At 44.8% G+C, this 21,969-nt stretch overlaps 1 protein-coding gene across 1 annotated transcript; it reads right to left on the reverse strand.

The window, feature by feature from the left end:
* Positions 1–681: 681 nt before the first annotated feature.
* On the reverse strand, positions 682–20,525 carry LOC310933316 (metal transporter CNNM4; the record flags this gene model as incomplete). Its single annotated transcript, XM_083896781.1, has 8 exons — positions 682–1,197; positions 2,223–2,398; positions 4,280–4,369; positions 11,004–11,100; positions 14,233–14,402; positions 14,739–14,873; positions 15,831–15,974; positions 18,974–20,525. The coding sequence occupies 8 exons, from the start codon at positions 20,523–20,525 to the stop codon at positions 682–684; spliced, it is 2,880 nt and encodes a 959-aa protein (XP_083752907.1).
* Between the last annotated feature and the right edge of the window lie 1,444 nt (positions 20,526–21,969).

Below are 21,969 nucleotides of genomic sequence, written 5' to 3' on the forward strand. Positions count from 1 at the left end.
GTACCAAAATAACCGGCCCTAAGCGTTCCATTTTTTGGCACCCAATTGGGGGACTCGAGGGGTGGAGTTGGACCGGCTCCACCCATGACAGTCAGCTGATTGGGCGACAGAAAAATGTAACTCCATTTCAACACCCCGCAGTCTATCATTATACAAAGTTTGACTTTGTCTTGTTGAGAAAAACCGCCACAAACTGAGCAGGAAAAAAAAGAGCTGCTGGGTGTCCTCCTTTGTTGTCTGTTGTGTCACATTCGATGCCGTCATTTGTTGTCGTCATGCTACGTATATCTCACCGATGCTGCCATCGGGCACAGCCCAACCCTGACCCTACCAAGCAAGCCTGACCCATGGGTGTTACCGTTCCAAACCATACCGTACTGTTCCAAACCAAACCATGATAGAAACACCGCAAAAGTTTCCCACCATACTCGCTCTTTTGTGTCGTCTGTTCCTCATCTTTTTTCACTGGAGGTGGGGTGATGGGTGGGGGCATGCACGAAGTAGATAAAGGAGGATCTGTAATTTATAAAAGTCACACCATGTGCTGATCCGCAGCTCCACCCCCGACGTCTGCAGAAAGAAGTTCAGGGGGACGGCAAGCAAACAGGAAGGGGAAGTTGTGCCGGGGGATTTTATGTGATGTAGCTAGTTTGGTTTCTCCTCCAGGGATTTTCAGATTAGTTAGATGGTGCTTTCGGTGTGCGCATGAGTGTGTGGGTGGGGGTGTGCCTGGGTGTGGCTGGGTTTACGGGGCCCCACGCAGTTCTGCTGCTCACTGAGCAGAGCCGTGGTCTCACCCAGCCCGTTCTCTGGTGACTGCTGGGACTTGGAGGCCAGATTGGGGTGTGGGTTGAGGGCGAACGGTGCCGTACTCACGGTGGACGAGGGGTTCTGGGAGAGGGAGGCGTGGCTGTTTGGAGAGGGAGTGGTTTGGGTCGGAGGATGGCTCGGCCTGTGGCTGGAGGAGCAGGAAGTCTGCGGCTGAGCGGAGCGGCCGCCGGGTGGCGTCGGGTGAGCGTTAGAGGGTGGCCGCTTCCCAGGAGGCGTGGCCAGCAGCAGTGGAGTGCGTGTCCCCGGTGGCGTGACTGGGGGCAAATGAACGGACTTGTCCAGGTGAGTGTGGCTACCTTCCGGAGATTGCGCCGTGCTGTCAAGCCTGGAGGCCAGGAGACCATTCTGGTACTGAGCACGAGTGATCTGCAGGTGAAAATACATACAAACAGCAACTGAAACACAAGTTTAAAGAGGTTTGCCAAAAAGAGCTGCCCAAAACACAAATAGTTAGGGACAACTTTGCCCAAAACTTGGTCCAGTGCAAAAAGTTAGAATATCTACTTCCCGGTGTCGGTATCGTTTTATTGGTTAAGTCCTAATCTGCGCGTTGTTACTGCAAGTGATGTGTGTGTGTGTTAGTTTCTGCACTACTTTGTCCATTTGTTGTTCCTTTTAATCTTCATAGCTAGCGGGTGGGACTGTGAGAAAAGTAATTTCATTTGTCTTTATGAGGAAATGACAAATAAAAATCTGACCCACTAGTAGTCATTTTAAGGTCCCATATTATGCAAAATCAACTTTTGAATCATTTAAATCCTTATATTGGGGACTCTGGAGGCCCTGTCAGTCGGCAAAGTGTGAAAAAAGATGACTCAGTCATGTTTTTGTGGTCCTCCTCAGTCTAAGTACAGTTAAAACATGCGATGTTGACTTCCGCACTCACTGGTGTCACAATGCGCTAAACGAGAGCGCTAACGAGGCCAACGGTATCCGAAAACCGGAAGTCCGCAAAAAGTTCTATTCTTGGCTCCACAGTGCAGCACAGAGTTCTACACAATCTTCCAGCCTCAGAGGATTTATCTGTCCATTGGATACATGTTATATATGACGGCAATGTGCCTGCTAGAGCCTGCAAATGATCACTTTTCCAAATGCTAACTGATGTTAGCTCCTAGTAGCCTCTTTCCTGTCCCTTAAGTTTCGTTTTACTTTAAAACTTTTTTTTATTTTACCGATTCTAATGATTCAATTATACTGAAAACAACTGCTAGTCACTAGTTTGTCTATGTCGCATATAAAACGAAGTCACAGCAGTTTCATGCAGCCGTGTAGCGATGACGCCGCCCACGTTGAGGAGGTACTATAATAATGGAAAACCATAGCAAACCGAGTAGAGGCGTGCCAGGACTATGTAGTGTAAAAGCACCATTAGTGACGTCTCAAGTTACCTTTACAAACTGCAGGTCAGTGAGAGCTCGCACGCAGAAGTCCGGTATGTACTGTAGGGGCGTGCCTGGGATCTGAGTGTTGCTCCCGCTCACTGAACCGCCTTCGAGAGCGCGCTCAGTGCAGCTCAGCGACGCCGAGCGGTTGAGGTTTCCCCCGTGTGACGGAGAACGGAACTCTGGGATCGACAGAGAAGAGAGTGAGCGGGGGGGGGGGGGGGGGGGTAGAGAAGGGGAAGATTAAATACAATACTAAAACACGTGTATGGTGGCCCGGAGAGGTCAGAACACGGCAAATATGCAGTTACACAAGCTAATTCCGAAAAAAACAAAAACATTCAAGGTTATTTGATTTTAAGACTTAGGACGGCACGATACTGTTATCACAAACACGTAAGTCATCATAATCTCATAATATTCTTAGTAAACAGTCCACAATATGACTCGGCTAAAATGAATCGGAGTTTACATTTTTATCTGTCCAGTATCCGATCTGGTGATTTTGACCAGTATTTGACTAGGGTTCACCAAGCAAAATCTAAGTCTGCTTAACACCTAAAATATATCAAGAATATGTCTGGTGCTTTATTATCAGTCACATCATACAATCACACTTCAGGAAACGTGAACCGGCGCTGCCGTGTGTTGAGCTCTCATGGCCACCGTAGAAATAGTCGTCACGCAAGTGACTCTAGGGCATTAAAAAAAAACAACAACACACAAATCAACGAGATGAAAACAAGTCAGAAATAGATTGGAACATGAATGCAGCTCACTGGTGTCAATAATGATGGCGTGAGTGAGTGTTGAGTGTTGGTGATGAAGCGAAAAACATGCCAATGTGATGAGTCAAAGTGCATTGTCAAAGCAGCGCAGAGTGAGTTCAGAGGAGAGGAACCTCTCTCTCATTGGCTGTTTTTAGTGACATAGTGGACATGGGGGGTGACGCAGGGACAGGACAGTCGTCCCTGCAATGAGGACGGGAATTTTGAGTTAGAGGTAGAGATAGAAGTCGCCAGAGACGATCAGAGAAACCCAGTTCGTTCAGAAGAGCATCTGTGCTTCAAGGAATAGCACATCATTTTAGGAAACCTTTGTTATCTTGCTTATAGTTGTATATATACCGCACCATGCTTTCGGACGACACTAAGGCCCACTTTACATTACCCTTTTCGTCGATGTCGCGACGTCTTTAGACACCCGCGGCGCTTACAACTTTCCTCTTAACTTGCTCGACTGTACGATCGTAGCCGGCCTCCCGCATCCGCTGTTGCATTTTTTACGTAGGCCATCTTCGACTCCAGCTTCTTCTGGATCTCGTCCTCCGACCAGATACCGATCAGGCACTTGGTTTCGGAGGTGCTCCACGTATAGCGTCCAGCGCCCTGCTTCACCCCCTTGCCATTTTGTTTTGGAACAAAAGTCCCGCGCTATATGCTAATTAGCGCGCGCTATATGCTAATCGCCCAAACCCTGACCTCCCACTGTCGCGAGCCCGGCACGTTCTCTTTCAACGCACTTTGAAGTTGTCGGGAGAAAATTTGAAGACAGCGGGACTACGACAGCGGGAATTCTCTTTCCACAGAGTTCCCGCTGTCGCCAGTCCCGATGTCGCGAAAAGCGTAACGTAAAGTGGGCCCTAGTCTGGGCTAGAGCCGGGTGCTCTTGGGCCGGGCGCTCCTGGCGCTAACCACTAGCCATTGACTTGCATGGTGACTTTTAATGTAAACTTACCATGCATTGGTCTATTCCACCAATGCTGCATTTTTGTGCTAATTCTGTGCATCTTTTGTATGCATTCACATCTATCCTGAAACATGGAGTTCAGCAAGTTCAGTCAGTTCTTCCACGCGGCGAAATGTCTACTCACGTCTGTGCGTCGAGAATCACACTCGAACACCAAAATACGAGTCGACACAAGCCGAAGTTAAACTCTAACTCTTTGTTAGCTGCGTACACGCATGTACTTTGTGGATCGTGGGGCTCAGAAGGTGATGAAAAAGAGGAGGAAATGGTGGAGATCGGGTTAAAGGAGGAAACTCATGCGAGTCAGTGTTTACCTGGGAAACGAGAGAACAGAGAAAACCTCTTAAGAGAGAGGCGTCGCGGAGGGGGTGATGCCACAGTTGGGGAGAGCGGAGGGGTGACTGCTGAGAGAGAGGAGGGGCAGGAAGAGGGCAAAGAAACAGAGGTGAGCTCGTTCATTTGGTTTTTCGTCTTGTAGAAATTCAGGGTGTAAAAATGACATCTATCTCTGGAGGTCCACCACAGTGATGCATTTCTTAGGCAACAAAAGAATGTCGTGTTCTGTTGTGGTGAAAATATTGGCAACAGTCACTGATCCATTGCATGGTTCCCACAGGTTCGAGGTATGTGGGATTTTAACAAATTTCACAAAATTTGTTAGCGCAAATGTGTTCTGTTCATAAAAACAGAGGGGCTACTTACAAAAATGTAAATATGTACAGGTATATTTCTGACAGAAACACATGTAAATGCATGGATAACAAGACAACGCATACATCATGAATATATATATATATATATATATAAAAAGGGCACAATTGGACAATTTCACAACCTTGTGTTAGAATGACTAAATACTTGACACGGTTAGTTGTTGACTATTAGCTGCATTATGACTTGTTGTTGACTGGGTGTTTAACATGTGTGCGCGTATATATATATATATATACTGTATATATATATATATATATATATATATATATACGTAAAAACGTATATAAATATAACTTTGCACGAAACGGCCTTTATTTTGTAGTTTATTATGTGAATGCTAAGTTAGCATCCTCACTATTGTTTCCCAGGTAAAGTCAGGGCCAATGTGTCGGAGGCTTCATCAAGTCACGTTTTGATAGGTAAAAAGGAAAGAAAGTCCCTTCTTTCAAGAAATACATCATTATCAAATCTAATATTCATTACACTTCAGCCACAGTCTGTCTCGGAACACAGAAAAGATAAGGGTTTTAGCATATTCAGTTTAGTTCTCTTAAATATCAGGTCTTTAGCAGGCAAATCATTCTCACATCAATGATGTATGCATTGCATTGATGTATTGGTTGCAGACAGACGGACAGACAACAATTCTCTTCAGTCTGGGCAGTTTCTCCAGGCCTTGAAAACTGCTGTGATTAAAAAAATCTAATCTGGAAGCTTCAGCAATAAGTAACTACAGGCCAATATCAAACAGCACAGACTGCACTTATCAAAGTCTTAAACTACAAAAACGACATGCGGAGTTCCTCAAGGGTCCATTCTCGGACCACTTCTGTTCAACATCTACATGCTGCCTCTAGCTCAGCTTATAACATAAGTACAACATCTCTTATCACACCTATGCAGATGAGACACAACTTTATATTTCAGTGTCATCAGATGACTACAGTCTTTCACAGAGTAAAGTGTATTCATCAAATCAATGAGTGGATGTACCAGAACTTTGTCCATCTCAATGCAGACAAGATGGAAGTGATTGATTTTTGGCCCCAAAAAACGAAAGGTCAAAAGAATTTTAACAACTACCACCAAGAAAATGACCTGCCTGATACCCAAACCAGGTCAACTCATGACAAGTAGTGCTAGAACTTTATAGACTTTATAGAACAGGTGTGTCAAACTAATTTTCACTGAGGGCCACATGAGCATAATGGTTGCCCTCAAAGGGCCTGATGTAACTGTAAGACAGAATAAATGCAACTAAATGTAAACACAGCCTCAGAAAAAGACTCAGAAAAGCATGGGTGATTTCTTGAGCCACAATAAAGCTAGCTTTCACTGCCGCATCGTTTTTTGGTTATGGCTTTTGTGAACACATTCTGCTGCGATCGCAGATTGTTGTATTTTGAAACTGCCTTCCATCTGCGTCAATCTTTCTCTTCCTGGACATTTTGGGATCATTTGTGGATATTTCAATCTCAATTTTTATTCGTCGAATGATGCATATACAATGTTACACTGCAAACTAGAGGCGGGATGCCGTCACTTCACGGGTAACACAATCACTATGCATTGTGGGAAATAGTAGTTTATGGTCAACACACACACCTTAAAGCAGCATAGACGTCACAGGCCACTTAAAATGATGTGGCGGGCCACATCTGGCCCCCGGGCCTTGAGTTTGACACGTGTTATAGAACAACATAGCAGTTTCATCAACCCAATGCAGGACTATATTACATAGCTAATTTATATCCACACCCCTATTTTGAAGTCTGAATTGTGATTCTTTGGTTTTCTGTCCCTTCCTGGGTCACTAAATCCTCCTCAAAGTATTCTGTGGTGACAAAAACAGCGCCCCCCGGTGGAGGATAAAGCAGTAGATAATGGATGGATGGATGAATGGTGACATTGGCAGGAATTGCATCAGGCTTCTCAACTGTCTTTGATCTGTACGTAAGCTCCTGTAGCAACCATGCTAAAAATCTGCCTTTGATCAAGGCAGATCAAAGTGGAGTAGGAAATAAGAGTAAGGAAATAAATGAACGTGTACAGGAAATAAGAACTTCGTACTGTGAATGGCAGCATTTCGACCGTCATGAAACACCACAGAAGAAGAAGGTGACAAGGACTTTGAGGTGAGAGGATAAGGAGATCATTAGAAGGGAACAATGCAACACTATGGATGCTATCTGCTGTAAAAAACAAACAAACAAGAAAAGCCACCTGCCAACAACAACATAAACAAAACAACACAGAACACAACACTACGACAACCAACCGTAAAACACAGAGGAAGAACAGACCTGACACTGAGCAAAATGCCTGCTTACAAGTGCAAAAACGAGAGGGGCATGAAAGCGTCTTATCATCAAGAGCTGGAGGCCGTCAAAGCGACCAACGTCAGTCTGCGACAGAAGCTGAACATTCTGGAGAAGTTCGTTTATAACCTTGACGCTCAGTCCGAGAGGCTGAGCGCCAGTCTGGCTAAAGAGAACAAGAGGAATCGCTCTCTCGTCCAAGAGAACAAGTGTCTCACTGCTAAGGTGCAGAGGGAGCGCACCTTGAGACAGGAGATGAATGATTACCTGCAAACGGTGAAAAACACCTATCAGCAGAAGCACAACGCTCTTCATCAAAACCTGGAGATCCTGAAAGCAGCCGACCACAGGCTGTCTAGCATCAAGGACGAGAAGCCGTCTGCTAAGATGTCTACAGAGAAGCGAAAGAACGAGGAGTCTCCGTTCAAAGAAAATACATCTCCCGTTCGTTCAAAAATGCCTGAAATTGCTCAGCTGCAGAAGAAACTCACCTTGAGACTGGAGAAGCAGGACGACCAACAGCAGCAGGCTAGTGCTGCAACAGAAGCCCTCTGTCGAGAGCTGGAGGCTCTGAACGCAACAATCCTAGAGCTCTATGCCAAACTGCAGACTGGGACGAAGAGGAAAAAGTCACTGACCAAACTGGGGGATTCTCTCAATGGTACGCAGCAGAAAGAGCCCACCTCCAGAGAAGAGCTGGAGAAGGAGCACACATCGAGAGAGGAGCTGAGCAAGTGCTTTCAAAAAGAAAAGGACGCTCATCAGCAGCAGCTGAAGGCTCTCCATCAGGAACTGGAGGATCTGAAAGCAGCCAACCGCAGGTTGTCAAACAGACTTAACATGGAGGAGGTCCAAAATAAGAAGCTGTCTGCAGACATGGCCGCAGAAACCAGAACGAAGGAGTCTCTGTCCAAAGAAAACGAGTCTCTTGCCAAAGAACTGCTGGAGGAACGAGCCAAGCTGGAGATAGAGAAGCATGCCCACAAGGGTCTTTCAGAGGTGTTTAAGTCTCAAAGTACTTTGTTGCAGAAGGAGCATGCACTCAGACTGGAGCTGACCGACGCCGTTCAGAAAGCAACAGGTGGCCTAAAGCACGAGGTTGAGAATCTGCATCTGCAAATGGGCGTCCTGAAAGCAGCAAACCTCGAGCTCGCCGCGAAACTCCAGAGTGAGACGGAGCACGGCGGTGAGCTTCAGGCTCTGAACGCTAGGCTCTCTACGAGGCTCAAGACTGAGATGGAAAAGAGCAAGCACCAGGGGGAGCACACCTTGAGACTCGATCTAAGGGAGTGCTTACGAAAAGAGAAAGACATCCTTCAGCGGGAGGTTGGGGCTCTCCACCAGGAACTGGAGGCCCTGAAAGACGCCAACCGCGACCTGTCGAACAGACTCGGCATTGAGAACGCAGCCGCTCGCAACCTCGAGGCGCAAAATAAGAAGCTGTCAGCCAACGTGGCCACGGAGATCGAAAAGAACGAGTCGTTAGTCAAAGAGAAGGAATCTCTCACCAAAGACCTGCAGAGGGAGCGCAGTTGGAGACTGGAGTCAATTGATCAGTTGGAGAGGCATGAGGTGGCCCATCAGCAGGAGCTCAAAGAGTCCAGACAGACCAACGCCATGACACAGGCTCTGTGTCAGGAGCTGGAGGCCCTAAAAGCAGCCAACCAGAGGCTGTCGAAGAGACTAAACGTGGAGAAGGAGACCACTTACAACCTCAAGGTCCAAAACAACAAGCTGTCGGCCAACATCGTCACAGCGACCAACGAGAACGAGTCGCTGTCCAAAGTCAAGGAGTCTCTCGCCAACGAGCTGCAGAAGGAGCACAGCTGGAGACTGGAACTGATGAGTCAATTGGAGAAGCATAAGTTGGACCATCAGCAGGAGGCCAAGGCCGTCAAACAAGTATGCGCTGTCCAAGAGGCTCTATTTCAGGAGTTGGAGGTCCTGAAAGCGGCAAACCTCCAGTTCTCCGTCAAATTCCAGAGCGAGGCAGAGCTCATCGGTAACCTCCACGCTCTGAACGCCAGGCTGTCTCGGGAGAACACGTCTCTGTCCAAACAGAACGAGTGCCTCGCCAAAGTGCTGCAGGAGGAGCAGCGGAGGCTGGAGACGGAGAGGAAAACGAACATTTGTCTTTCCACTAAGGTGCAGGAGGAGTCTGCTTTAAGACTGGACCTGCAAGTCGAGTTGGCAAAACAGAGGGAGAACAACCAGCAGGAGACGGAGGACGTCAAACAGGACAGCTCTGCCATTCGCTGCGTCTATTGCTGCGTTACAGAAGAAATCATGAACTCTCAGAAAATGGACGCCATGTACGCGCTGTAACTTCAGTAGAAGTAGAACATCTCACTGGGAATAGTCAGGGCTGTCCCGCACGGGTTTCTATATGACCATAACTTTCTCCATAACTTTGACCAGTCATCAGAAACACAGAGGCTGTTTTATCAATCATCATTGATCAGTATGGTTCAGTCTTGATAGGTCAGGACCCAAAAGTAGGTCGTGGGACTGGGCAAAACAATACAAATCAATGTTCCTCTCCACAGACAGTGAGCTGCAGGACATCAGCCGTACATCGGCCATCAGACTGTACAAAACAACTGCACTCACAGACTAATAGCTCAACCTAAAAGTCAAAGACAGCTTTTTTTGCATCTATACTGCATTAAACAAAACTGCACATACCGTCACCTTCATACTGTTTATTTTGTTAATGTATGCATTTCTGTCATGTTTATCTCATATTTTGCATAATTTTTGTTTCCAAATGATCTTTAATTACATTTTGGTGCCACCCTTTGCCATCTGTTGGCGCTTTTCTATTATACAGTTCTACCACTACTTATTTGTTTCACAGTAAATCACTCGTACACATAGTACCGTTTCATTTGTAGCTGTAGACGGGTCGCTACGCTGTTTGTGCGCACAGAGTACCGCTGTTATTGCCTGTAATTGCTAATAATGGCTAGCCCCAGATACCTTTGGACTTCCGACTTAGCTCGGGGTTGACGTCGCTCCCTTTTTTTCCGATTTACGAGTTCCGATGTTAGTGGAACGCAGCATAAAAACCACTTGGACGTCAAACAGGACAGCTAAACAATATATATACATTGGGTATAAGTCATAAGTCATTATGTGGGTTTTTTTCCCTCTCAGTTCAATTTGTCAGGCGTCATCTGTCCACCTGGAGGACAGAAGACGAACTAAGTAAGTGTTTCCCTATTTGGACTAAATCCTCTTGACCTGTCGACTTTAGCATGAGCTCACCGACCGACAGTCAGAGCACTTTGTGTGAGAGCGTCAAGAGACACATGGCACAGCTTATTTAGGATTATCTTACATTTACTGTGTACTGTTGCAACTTGGCATGGGATAATATGACATTATCACGAGTCACCAATAAAACATCCTGCCCAAAATTATAGCAATTTATCATATTATAAACAAAATTCTTTTTTTTTTTTTTTTTTTTTTATTGAAACGCCCAATAAAATCATATATTGTCACACCACTTATTTGCCATAGCAGCATAAAAGGTACAACTTGGGTTGTTTTGTGAGATCATGTTATGTCATTCCTGCTCTTGCACTTACACATCTATCAAGTTACCTCAAAATAAATAAAGTAAGTAAATGTGATATTTAGCCCTTCTGAGGCTATTCCAACGGTAAATCAATTAATATGTATGGGGAATTATCAATTAATAAATAAATAAATAGAAAAATAGATAAATAAATAAATTTATAAATTTATAAATAAATAAATAAATAAATAAATAAATAAATAAATTAATAAATAAATAATAATTAATTAATGACACATCTTTCATTTCAAATTTGATTTGAGTTTGACACTCACTGCTCGAGAGTCAAAGTACGTCTGCTCTCTCAGCAGAAAAAAAAAGTATATTAAATTATGAAGTTGTTATATTTGTGTGTGTTAAAGACTTGTGTCGGGTGTGAGCTTGTGTTTATTTGTCTTTGTGCAGGTGTGTACACTGTCTCACCCTGCGGCGGTGCACTCAGAGCCATGACTCCATAGTAGGAGAAAGCACCGGTTTCAAACTTCATGTTTTCAGTACCAGCTTCCACTTCCACTCGGCCCTGAAACACACACACAAAGGGAGAGGAACACACACACACACACACACACACACACACACACACACACACAAGAGGAAGAGAAAGAGCGGGGGGACATTTTGTTATTAACTGACACTTTAAACTGCACTTGTGCGTCAGCTGATGAACAAGCTCTGCTGTGTGAAAACATAGGAGTCATCTCCTGTGGCACTTTGACACCCCATGAATATTACATTGCGCCACAGGTGCACTCGTCCAGGGTCCAGTGTCCCTTTACCTCAAAACACACACTCGGGTTCTTGTACAGCACTCTTAGTGAGGACACTCGCATGCATAATGCATTCCCCAGCCCTTTACCCTAAACCTAAACTAAATGCCTTAACCTAAACCTGACCTTAAACCAAGTCTTAACCCTAAAAAAAAGGCAATTTAAAAATGTCAAAAGTGTCCTCACAGGGTCAAAATGTCTCAAGAAAGACAGATTTTGAAATAAATGTGTCTGTCTCAGACATACACACATGCACGGACACATATACGTAGTTGTCAGGGGAACAGGAGCAGCTGAGCTCAGGTTGCTGGTTGAGTGTCTGCAGTTACTTCATCAACACCTCAGGTGTCAACAACAAACACACTTTTTAACAGCGGCCGTGATGATGATGCACAGTGTTTCCCACTGAAAAAGGGTCAGGCTGGGCTATATATCTATTCTATATCTACTGTATATCTGGACATAAGGCAACATATTATGACCTTAGATAAGTTATCTGTTCCTGTGATGACTTTTCCTGGTTTTAAAATCTGCCAACATTGATAATGCACCAAATATTATACACGAAATGGTATGAAAACGTACTTGGAATCGATATAAGTATACACATCTTTCATTTTAAGCCTAAAATCATTGTTTCTAACACACGTAAATACCGTTGATTTATCATAAAAAAAACAAAGAAAATAAGCAGGTATTATCTGAAATGTAATAAGTGTATTTTAAGATCGTGCAATACAGATTCATAAACGTAGCGATTTTATCTTACAGTGTTTTGTCCCTTCAGAATCACAAACATGTCAAAAGAAAGAGTCCAGAGAAAAGGGCTGTGTGCAGCTTTATATCCCCACATCTTGTATATTTTGGGATATAGTCTAAAAATATCAAGATATGATTTATAAGCCATGTCACCCAGCCTTTGAAAAGGGATATTCTAAAAATGAAGTAGGACCTGAATACTGTATCTGTTAGGGTTAGTCCCACCCAAGGAAGTCATGATTTTGATGTAAAAATACAAATGTGCATCTTTTCTTTCTACAGTTTATTTAAGGACATTTAATTGATTGTCATATTCTTATTTTATTTAACATTTATTTTCTTGTAATTCTTAAATTCAATGTTGACTTCCGCGCTCACTGGGACGTCACAATGCGATAAATTCCTCGAATTGTTGTGTCGCGGAGCTCCGAAAAACTGGAAGTCCGCGAAAAGTTCTATTCTTGTCTCCACGGTGCAGCACAGAGTTCTACACAAACTTCCAGCCTCAGAGGATTTATCTGTCCAGTGGATACATGTTATATATGACGTCAATGTGCCTGCTAGAGTCTGCAAATGATCACTTTTCCAAATGCTAACTGCTGTTAGCTCCCAGTAGCCTCTGTGGCTGATGTCATTTCCTGTCCCTTAAGTTTCGTTTTCCTTTTTTTTTTTAAGGTGGACCTTTAAGGTGGATCTAAAGAGATACTATTAAACGGAGCGTTCTGAACAGGGCTGTTTTGGCAGAGTGATTGAACTGCTGTGGTGCTTCATCCTTATGGTATTTTGACCAAAGCATGTCACAGACATGTTCATTAGGACACCAGGGAACTAGGTTAACTTGGAGAAACAACGTATAATATGACTCATTTAAGTGCAGTGCACTGTATGCCACTTCTTCTCTCCTTGCTTTTCCTATTCTGTTTCTCTCTCCTGATGCAAAAGGAGGGAGTTGCTGCCATTTCTCAGCATCTCTTTCTTTTCATCTGCTTTTCTTCTTTTCCATCCTTCCTAAACCCTTCAATCCTTTTTTTCTCCCCCTTCGATCGGTCTTCATCTTACGTAAGAGGATCCTATTAGTGAAGGTCAAGCAAGCGGGGAGGAGCCCCCCCCCCCCCACTGAGACACAAACACACAGAACTGTGTATATGAATCACTCACTCTTTATCTTGTGTGGTAAATGACAGCTGTTGCTTTAAAAACAATTTATTTTTAGATTCATTCATACTTTTAGTAAAAAGTTCTTTACTAAGAATATTCAATATTATTATTTTTTATTTAAATCCCCTTTATAATTTATGATCACGAAAAAAAAAAAAACCTTTATGAGGAATTTCAGGTATACATCATACAACATTTATCTTCGGGTTTCATTCTTTCATATTTTATTCCATATTTTTTATTTAACCTCTATTTAACCAGGAATAAAATCTATTAAAAAATATATTAATCTACTAAAACGACTTTTAGAGTGTCCAGGCAAACCTGTGACTTATAGGAGGCAATTATCATATGAAAGTCATCAAGAATAGTTGTTAGTAGTTAATAATCGAATGATTTGTTAATCAAAATTAACAAATAAAAAAATCTAAAAAAAATAGATAAAATCCTATTTAATAACAAAATAATGTGCAGTCATTTTTAGAATGTATTTATTATACTTTCAAAATACCTCACGTCATGTTAAAACGTTGACGTGTTTAGCTCCGCACTAATACTCCCTCCAGACTAACCTGGGATAAACCTGTGTTTAAACAGGTCAGCCAGGCCAGTGTTATCCAATCGGACTTGATTATGACCCTTCCCCCAGGACTGACACTGTCAAAACACACACTCACACCGTGGTGACGAGATGTATGTGAAAAGTATTTAAATGTATAAGTCTGGAAAAAAAAAGAGCAGATCTGAAATCCTACAGCAATGAGCAACAATTCAATCAATGCAAAGGCGTTGGTTTGGTCTCGTCAATGTCAATAATAGTCTAGTCTAAAAATCTCCTGTAACCCATCTGTGGGTCCTGACCCAGTCTTTGAGAAACACTGGATTACTGTGGCTTTTTTTTTTGGACTGCTTGACAATAACTTCATATCTTAGTATGTGTAAATAAGAGAGAATACGTGGACTTTTACCTGCAAAATGAGTATGAAGTAGTCGACAGGTTTGCCCCTCTGGTAGATAAAGTGCTGCGGCGAGCGCTTGTCGTTTTCATTGAACCTGAGTTCCTGGATAACGTCTGGGTGTCGGAGAATCCTCAGTAAGACTTTTTCTGTGACCTGGAGCGGGCTGAACAGGCTCACCTCTGTGGAGGGAACAAAGACGACCATGTCAAATACCTAGCTTTAGGTATTAAACTACAGTAAGTATACATCAAGCATGACAAAATACTGTGGAAGACAATTCAACAATCTGAGTCACACAGCAATAACTATAGCAAAGACCATCATTTTAAGTCCAATCCAATAGAATGAACAACAGAGTTCCCACGCCTTGGTTGACATCAAATTCAAGGACAAGGACGTCAACAGCGGAGAAAGCGAGACAGTGGACAGTGTTCACAACACCGCAAGTAATTACGGCTCAGTTGTCTGTAATTATGACTCAGTTGTCTGTAATTATGACTCAGTTGACGACTCACCTGTGGCCAGAAAACGATGAGCTGCCAACATGAGCTGCGGCGAGATCTTCACCTTGCTGTCGCCGTCTTGCTTGAAGGCCGAGAAGTCCCGTTTGCTCTTGTTGGGATCCACTTTTTTCCGGTTTCTGTTGTCAGCTGCGGAAACAAAGACACAAAGACGGGCCGATGAAAACATAAGTACGCATCGAAACACGGCTCACGGTATACTAGACACGCGTCGCATTGCGCATCACGTATCGCGGATCCCTGGTATACTCGAGCGTCAGGGTCTTGTAGTATCTGACTTCACCATCGTGTGGCGGTATAAGTCTGGACGCCAGGAATAGGTTGCATTCCAAAGAAGAAGAGAACGATGCTACTGGTTCCATCGGATGCGTCTGGTTTGAGCGGATCATCGGCTGAAAGGTCCGTCGGGTAGGGGAGTCGGGGTGTCAGTCGGTTCACCGATACGCGAGCACATATTTATTAATAGCATGCTACTACTTTGCGGCTAACCTGTTTCCAAAGGTAAGCTAGGGAGTCCACGATTAGCACTAGCGTAGGGCTAACACAATACAAACGCTGTGCGACCTCATTAGGCACGCGGTCGGCTGGCGTGGCTGATGGTCACAACAGCTAGCTACGCTAATGCTAATCGATAATGAAAACATTTGCGTTGTGCCTAATGAGGTTGCACAGTGTTTGTATTATGTTAGCCTTTACGTTCCTAATCATGCATTGCTATAGGAATACATACTTCCTACGGGCACTGCACTAGTTCTAATAAGGCAGTTAGCCAGTAGTTTTGCTGTTAAAACGAGAAAACAATCTTGTTAAAAAGTGAAACTATCTCCGTAAAATGAGAAAGTGTTACATTAAATCGAGACACGTTCCCGATAAAAAGAAAATAACCGTGTTAAAATGACACATTAGCCACAATCTCATTTAAACAAGAAACGTTCTTGTACATCAGTAGCAGATGACTTTCGCCCAGACGCTCATCGATACTTTTGTACAGACCAATAATGAAATCAGTGCCAATATTGTACCAGGCGTCAATACTCATCCCTGGTTTGTTGGTACTTGTTGGCAACCAACCGAGCGCTGACTCACTGTAAAGGTCGGACTCGTCCAGGATCTCTGACTTGATGATCTCTTCGATGACGTCCTCCAAGGTAACCAAACCCAGCACCTCGTAGAAGGGATCTCCCTCCCCCTCGTTGTTCACTTTCTGGACGATGGCCAGGTGGGATTTACCTGGTCACACGAGAGGAAGAGATAGAGGAAGAGAGACAGGGAAGTCAGGTTTTCTATTAAGTTTTACATGTTCTCACAAACTAGGCTGTTAAAAAGAAATCCAGTGCCAGGAAAGTAGGTCGGCATGAAAACACTTCCACTGCTGCTGCTGCTTCACCGCAAAACACTCTCTCTCATCTAGATTGTTTTTTTTTTCTTTCCATTTCAGAGGCCTGCCTGCAGCGTCAGTCATCGCATCGTTCGACCCATCATCGGATTCATTCCGACTACTGAGAGGACGGACTGATGCCTTAATATAGCCCAGACTGGAATAAGAGCATTGAAGGAGCTGCCAAAACCAGATGAAGAGCAGAGAGGCAGCAGTGAAGTATGTGTCCATGTAGGTGCATTTAAGAAAAGATGTACGATGGATAGGTCAATGCGTCCATGCAAGCCTTTTATATCCTCATCTGCGTCCATCATAGGGCTGGGCGATATGGCCTCAAATCAATAACACGATATATTGAGCAGCTCACCTCGATAACGATGAATGAACGATAAGTTTGAAGTTGCTAAATGACATCATCGCCTAATTTGATATCTGATATAAGTGTCCGAGTGTCTTAAAGGGACATGAACATAAAGGTAGCCCGCCTGGCTACACACACAGTCAAAAACTACTTTTATTTTGTTATCGAATGTATCGATAACGGCAAAATGACGTCGATTATCGTTGTAAATTTCGATAACGATACATTTTCGATATATCGCCCAGCCCTAGTCCATCATAAAACGCCAAAAGGTAGATCACATGTAAGGGAACGGCATTTCAAGCACAACTGCTATTTAAATATTCATTAGTGCTCCAGCCAAACGTACGAGACGGAACTCTCTAGAGCTCCCCCTACAGTTTCGGAGACACCGTAAACATCCATCCATACATCGTCTACCGCCACCAAACGTTGTCAAGGGTTTCTGACTGAAAACATGTCTGCAAAGTTGGTACACCAGGCAAAACAGATATGAATGAATTAACCAAGGGCTTCACTTTATAAAATCTACACCTGCTCAATTAAAAAAAAAAATCCTTAGAATATGCAGCAGTATTTTAGAAAATAGCTTGGCTTGTTAAACCACTCACTCCCTGCACCAAACTACATGAAGAAAATCAATTAATTTACATCATGGCACAAACATCAGGATTTTTCTCCACTGCAGCTCCATCAGTGAGTTTATCATGTCATTCAGTGAATTTCTCTATGGAATCTGGTGCAGGAGAGTTCATTGTTTACAACGTGACACAGACTTCATTAACCTCCAGACGACAGTGCCAACAGGCCTGGAATCCGTGTGTGTCGTTGCGACAGCGCCCTGGAGAACGACTCGTAATAACACAGCACACAGCAGCAGCCGCCTCGATGCTAGTTTTTTGGCCCTCAGACCTTTGTCCCTGCAGCCCTATGTGTGCGAGAGGGTAAGTCAGAGATCACAGTCAGCAAACCCCTTACAGCGACTTCAGGTCAGTGACTTTTTCAAGGGCATTTCAGGAGCTAAAACACCACCAACTCCAACCTTCCAGCTCAGAGACTATTCTCTTCCTGACCTAATAGTCTGCTAGGCTCGGTACTATTGAGGACTCGAATTTGAATAACGTATTCCCCTCCTCGCCTGAGGCGGCGCTGCATCAAGAATTACTGAAGAAGAAGAAGACAAGACAACAATGGACAAGTAAACTTGCTCATCTGTTGGTCAACATGTAGAAATTGCAGCTTTTTCGCTTCGGAAAACGACTAAATCGTGCAGCTTTGTTGTGTAGCGGCTATACGGCTAGGCTACATTTTCTAAGCCTACTTGCGCAACTTATCAAGGTTGATATTTTCCATTATATATCTAGGTTTTACTAACCACAATAACGAACTTAAGCTGCACATGATTTCCAATCGGGTTGGTTTGTTAAAAAAAATCTTACATTATGATTTATACTGGAAATTGCCAACTTTGACCAGGGAAGATGCCAAACTTTTGTGCAGCCGACAGATGCTGTGACCGCCGTAGATACTGGAATATTATGATTTATATTTAGGATGATCGTGACTATAATTTTTCATACATATGCAGTGTCATAATAACTGCATCTCTGACTTTATAACAAACCAAACCGTTCGAAAATTGGTAGAAAATTGAGCAAGTTATTTAAAAAGTCCATGTACCACTACGACACATGTTATAGTGGAGTCCATTAGCCAGCAGCGTGGATGAGACATCTACCCTTTATATATCTATGGTGTTTACTGTTTATACACAACGTCCCTGCTTTGTACCCACAATGCCCTGCGTTGTAGTCCGCTTCCTGCATTTGGTTCGCTTGACGCAAACCAAGACCTGTGTATTAGGCGGACCAGGATTCACTTCTTTAGTGCGGACCAGAGTTCTGTTGCGGATTCACACCTCCTTTAACGGACCGGACTAGAATTAGAAGGGCGGGTGTGAATGCGACATAAATGCATGCTGGTATGTTCCACTGATCAATAATACTGATCGACACATACTGAGCCTCTGTGTATGTGTGTGTTTGTGTTTGCGTTTCTCATGTTGTGGGGACACAAAAAGCTCCCGCAATGTAAATGATTACATTTTAAGATGAAGACAAGTTGTATGGGTTAGGAAGAGGTTAGCGTACGGTTAAGTTAGTAGTAGTTATGGAATATCCAGGAAATGAATATGAGTCTACATATATATGTCCTCTGAAGTCATGGAAATCAGACTGAGTGTGTGTGTGTGTGGGGGGCGGGGGGTCGTCCATGGCAGTAACAAATTTCCGAGAGGCCAAAATGTTTGGAATGAATCGGTCAAATACCACTAGTTCGCTTCATTTCAGTTTGAAACACCCCCCCCCCCCCCCCCCCGCCCACCTCCCCCGGCCCTCAAAGTTTCTTGAAACACCCCTGGCTGCAGGTTTTACTTTCTAAATCAGTGTAGCTATAATGACGATGATGACGATGATGATGATGATGACACACCTTTCTTGAACTCCTCCAACATGGCGTCCAGCTTGGTGTCGTGGAACACAAAGTGCACGGGATGGTTGTAGAACTTGGTGATGGTCTTCAGCGTGGTGCAGTCGTCTGGATCCACAAACGCCAGGTCCTTCACGTACAGGATGTCCACAATGTTGGACCTCTCGTCGTCGTACACGGGTATGCGCGTGTAGCCGCTCTCCATGATCTCCGTCATGGTGTTGAAGTCCAGCACGGCGTCCGCCTGCATCATGAAGCAGTTCCTCAGCGGCGTCATCACGTCCTCCACCGTCTTGGTCCTGAGCTCCAGAGCTCCCTGGATCATGTTCATCTCCTCCTTGTCCAGGTCGTTGTAGGGTTCCGTCACCTTGAGCATCTCCACCAGCTTCTCTCTGTTGTACACCGTGCCGATCTCCTGACCCAGCATCACATCCAGCAGCCGGCTGATGGGGTAGGACAGCGGGAGGGTGAGGAGCATGAAGAACTTGGTCAGCACGATGGTGTTGGCACCCACAGCGAGGCCGTGGCGGGAGCACAGTGCCTGAGGAACGATCTCACCAAAGATGACGATGCCAATGGTGGAGGCCACCACTGCTCCCAGACCCGAACCGATCAGACCATCCAGGAGGATGGTGAGGCTGGTGTTCACCAGGACGTTGCCCAGAAGAAGCGAACAGAGGAGATAGTTCCCTTTGCTGCGGATGGGCTCGATCTTCCGCGCGTATTTCTTCTCCTTCTCGGTGCCACATCTCTGGACGATGCGCAGCTCCATGGGGTCCAGCGCCATCAGTCCCAGGTTTAAGCCGCTGAACATGCCCGAATGCACCAAGAGGCAGGAGATGAGGATGACCTGGAACCACACGGGAAGAAAGGACTTCTTCTCCTCCACAACCAGCAGCCTCCCATCACTGTCGCCCAGCTGCAGCCACCTGCTCCCATCCGCGCTCAGCGTGCACACGGCATACTCCTTCTGAGGCTCGCTCTTACGGAGCGGCTTAATGTAAACCGGCAGCAGACCCGATGTGCCGGGACTGCTGACATTCATGAAGGTCCCCACACTGATGTCCTTCGTGAAATCGGCACAAGTCCTGTCCGGCGCGTCCATCAAGCCGCTGCCGTTCTTTGCCCCCGGCGCCGCCGCCGCCGCCTCCTCACCCGCCTCTTCATCCACACCTCCTCCACCTCCTCCACCGTCCATGAGCTCCGTGAAGCGAATGTGCGTCCAGGTGCCCGAGTGGAGCTGAAGCCCGTAGAACCGGAGCACCACGGAGCTCTGCTCAGTCACCTGGGTGACACCGTCGTCATTGGTGCCGGCGGGCTTGTCGCTCCTCTCCAGCCGCATGCCAAGCACCTGGCTCCCGCTGCCGCCGCCGCCGCTGCCGCCGCCGGTGCCGCCGCTCCTGCCGCCGGTCCCCGCCGCCGCCGCCGCCTCTGTTCGACCACCGACCACCGCGCTCCACAGGCAGATAACGACAGTGAGAATGTAACCCTGCTGCCCGCTCCATTCTGTCGCCATGTTTGTTTCACTGCTCGGCGACCTGGGCGCTGACGTCATTTACTCATGTCCGAGCGGCCCCGCCCCCCCGTCATCAAACTCACGCGCACACAAACAGAAGCGTCTACCTATGAAACAAAGACACGCCCCCTTTTTCCTTCCACACACTTGTCTCTATAGTTTTATCTCTCTCTTTATATACATATATGTATATATATATATATATATATATATATATATACATATACATATACATATATATACATATACATATATGTATATGTATATATACAAACATATATATATATACATATGTGTGTGTATATATATCATCATCAGTTACTGTCTCACCTTTAACCATCATTCACATCTCTAACCTTTACCTAAAGCTGCCTCAGAAATATGAGCTTCTGTCTCATTAGGACCAGGTTTTGCACCCCTATGTGGTCTACTGGTCCTGTGGAGTGTATGTCAGAAAAGGTCACACACACACAGACACACACACAAACAAACAAGAGAGAGAGAGACTATCCTCCCTGACAGCTTCAGTCAAGGCAATGCAGCACTCCCTCTTTCTCTCTGTCTTCCACACACACACACACACACAGTCTGCTGTTATGTAAAGGCACACAGCATCTGTGCACCACCACCACCACCACCACCCATCCCTCCCTCCCCGTCCACATTCTGCACCATTCCCGCATCCCTCTGGCACAGAGCCCAGGCTCCAGGATGCTGCTGCTGCTGCTGGATGGAGACATAACACAGCATTTAGACTCAGGGGCAGGCACTCTGCAGCTGGAAAACAACAACAACAACAACAGCTATTATAACTATTACATCCTCCGTGTAAGATTTAGGTGACATCATTTGCATTGATATTGATCTGTGGTTTCATTAGCACAGAATGAGCTCTTTGTGTCGGTTATTTGATTAAGTGTGTGTTGACACACTCACTTTTGAAGGACAAATCTACTGACTTTTGACCACCTTCACACCACACATGGATGGGGAAAGTCAGAGATATCTGGCTGCAATATTCACCTTCACCACACACACAAAAAAATAAATAATAATGTGTCTCCAAATTGGTTTCTGATAGGGTGTGATCATCTTCACTCATGACAAGATCCTGTTATTCACGGACTCACAGTTATGTAATGCTGCCTTTACCTCTTGTCCTCGTCTACAGCGCCATCTACTGGTGAAAATGGGAATCCGAATGTTTTGAAATGGTGTACACATTTTGTGCTTGTATGTATATTTTACTTGTCTGCTGCATATTCCAGTAGTATGTATGTATGCATGTATGTATATGTATACATATACCTCAAAACTGGATCTGGATCCTGCAGTCTGCAAGACGAGGACAAAGAGAGAGAGAGAGAGAGGAGTGGACTAGACTGTGCATCACTGAAATATTTACATTTATCTCAATCTGCACATTTTCACAATATTCTCAAAGGGAAGAAATACGTTTAATTTCAAGCACACTGCTTGAAAT

The sequence above is a fragment of the Microchirus variegatus genome (genome assembly GCF_963457635.1).
Source record: "Microchirus variegatus genome assembly, chromosome: 1".
NCBI lineage: Eukaryota > Metazoa > Chordata > Actinopteri > Pleuronectiformes > Soleidae > Microchirus > Microchirus variegatus.